This window comes from Austrofundulus limnaeus, unplaced genomic scaffold (genome assembly GCF_001266775.1).
Source record: "Austrofundulus limnaeus strain Quisiro unplaced genomic scaffold, Austrofundulus_limnaeus-1.0 Scaffold0, whole genome shotgun sequence".
In the NCBI taxonomy this organism is placed as follows: Eukaryota; Metazoa; Chordata; class Actinopteri; order Cyprinodontiformes; family Rivulidae; genus Austrofundulus; species Austrofundulus limnaeus.
The window spans coordinates 9770311-9772999 of record NW_013952402.1 but is presented as its reverse complement, the minus strand read 5'-3'; the positions used below and the strand labels follow the sequence as shown (position 1 = coordinate 9772999).

Sequence of the window (2689 nt, the reverse complement as noted above, 5' to 3'; positions counted from 1 at the left end):
GTATTTTTACAGTCTTTATTTTACAGTTAAAATACGTTTATTAAATAAAGTCTAATGTTACAACTAATCGGGGATCCGTTTAAGGAATATGTAAACTGCTACTTTCTCTGAATTCATTCAGGACATAAATTAGGAGTGGTTTCCTCTGAAATAAATGCACAAAGTGATTATAATGAGAATTGATGTTTTATATTGGTTACAGTGAGTTTTTAATGTGATTTTTAACTCGTGGAATGAAGCATAAAAGAAACACTTCAGTATATATTAAATGGAAGGTTGGAAAATTCAATTACAGCTATTTCCTGAGTATTTCAGAAGTAACTTTCAATTCATTAAGAATATTGAGTGAGCTTTTAAACGTAGGCAAAAACTAGACAAGGAAATGAATTTGTTTTGTACAGAAATATACTAACCTAATACAAATGCTTCCGTTTGACTGCATGTGTGTTGATCACAGCTGTGCATGCAGGTAGGCTTGACCATTTGCTGAAACACGAATGGTGTCATTTTCTCCCCAACTTTTCATTTTGTTTTTTATCCAGGTGGGCTGGCAATAAGGCTTGACAGAAGATGCAACGGGGGTGGTGGCTTGTCAGATGGCTGGGGACAGGAATGGCAATCCTTTCTTTGCTTACCTACAGCTGGGGCCAGAACACAGAAGGTACGAACAGCCATCACACTCAGCCCTGAAAAAACTCTTTTTTTCCTCTCATGTATTTCATGTGTATGTTTTTGTTTCATTATTTTTAAATAATCTATACCAAGCTGAGTGCAATGATAATATCTTGTTTTGAGTGCAACACATATTCGAGCGGACTTTACGACTGACCAGGAAGTAAGCTTCCAACGCTGTTCCCAGTTCCACAATGCAGATAACGTTGCCTTACTCAGTCTACCCTCCCGGTTAAAGTTAGAAGTCATTATTTAAAGAAAGGATTTAAATTCAACTTCCTCCCTACACACTTCGCTGATCAAACTAAGAGGATTCCCCTTGTAGTTCAGAAGTTCCCACATTAGAGAGAGAATCTCAGCATTCGCAGTCACAACTCAGTGACTCTGTAGCAGGTGCCGGCTAAAAGTGAATTCCAGCTGCATGAGATTGGCAGGTCTTTTCAAACTGCGGCCGGCAGAATGCTGCACACACACTTGCAGACGTGTTCCAGTTCCCGAGTGAATGGTGATAATCTGATTGATGGTATTTTGAAGATGGGTGTGCTCACAAATTCTACCAACTTCCTTCCTATTTTTCATTTTTGCCTCATCCTTTCCTTCCTTCCTTTGTTTTTCCCTCAGTAAATTTATGAATTGAGGTTTGTTTTAAATCTCCTTCAGCTTTTGGAAAAGCTTCCCTGATTGCAATTTATGAATGTGGTTAAATCTTTTGTTTTCTTTCTTTCATGCTAAGGATAATTGACAGTTTATACAGAAAAAAAGAACATTATTTGTTTTAAAAACAACAGGTCTCATAACTGGGGTAGAGGGGAAAGCTCTAAAATGGTCATCAGTTGGTTAATGATCTCTACATGTAACTGTTGGAGACTAGTTGGTGAATCAAAATTGTGAGTAAATAGTCACATTTTCTTTTGCATTCTTACTGAATTCTGGTTGACCAAGCGACCAGAGCTGAGTGTTAGTGACTAATTTATTTCATAAATCATGGCCTGTTTCACATGCCTGGCTTGCAGGAGGCATGCTATTTTGTTGGCCACCCCCTGTTGTGCAGGTGTCAGAACACAGCTKAAGCACTTCCCAGAAACCAACTTGAGAAGATTTTTAGATCACTGCAAAAAACTCTACAACTCTCATGAGAAAACTGAAAATCCACTGATTATTTTGAAACATTTTGCATGCTCTTTTCTAGAGTTTAGATTTATAGCCCGGGCCAAAATGGTACACTTGATGGTTGGGTTTCTGCGGCATGGTTTTAATAAACCTACAATACATACAGCACAGAGAAAACTAAACAAGAATGTGTGATCTAAAGTGACATTAATGTACCATATTTATTCATGCTCTATGCAAAAGAAAAAAACAAAACAAAAAAAAACTAAAAATTCATTCATAAAGCTGGGAAGTCGTAGCTAATATAGACTGGAGTAAATTTTGACCGATTTATTTTATTTATTTATTTTTTTTTTCTAATTTACTACCACAATACAGGAAATTATTTTTGGACTAACTGAACTATTTGTTGCGGGGGATAAATCATCCATATTTTGGGTCTTTTTTTTAACGGCAGTGCGTAGGTGCAAAAAATATATGGATGTTAGTTGCAAATTTGCATGCTCAAAAGGAGAACAGCTGCAGATAACAGATTTGGTTAAAAAACCTTGATGGTCTAAAAATGAAAGCACTGGAAGCTTAATTAAAACAAAGTCTGGTTTTGTTCAKGCTTTTAATTAGTATTAATTAGTCGGACTGGATTGGGCTGGGACATAATATTTATGGGCTCAGGCCAGGTCGGGTTGGATTTTTTAGACCCAAACTATACTTTACTCTCTTCACCAATAGTTGGAACAAACAACTAAAGATGCTTCTTTTTTTCTTGGATAAAATAAATCAATAAAAAACAATTGAAAAACAATTATATTTCAACAAAAATTGTTTTTGGATCATTTCTTTCACAGCTTGAGATGTTTTTTTGTTCCTCGTGGCATTACCTGACATCCTGATTCACTGAATCATTTTA

At 36.1% G+C, this 2689-nt stretch overlaps 1 protein-coding gene across 8 annotated transcripts in view; it reads left to right on the top strand.

Annotated features, from left to right (window-relative positions):
* LOC106513529 (protocadherin-15) overlaps nt 1-2689 on the top strand; it is a 207090-nt gene that overhangs the window by 20182 nt on the left and 184219 nt on the right. For 7 of the 8 annotated variants that reach the window (XM_014002479.1, XM_014002432.1, XM_014002439.1 and 4 more), the window contains exon 2: nt 543-661. The exons of the other annotated variant lie outside the window; for it this stretch is intronic. In XM_014002479.1, the coding sequence (XP_013857933.1) occupies nt 571-661 (91 nt within the window). In that variant the 5' untranslated portion in view covers nt 543-570. The remainder of the gene's footprint in view (nt 1-542; nt 662-2689) is intronic. 8 annotated transcript variants of the gene reach the window in all.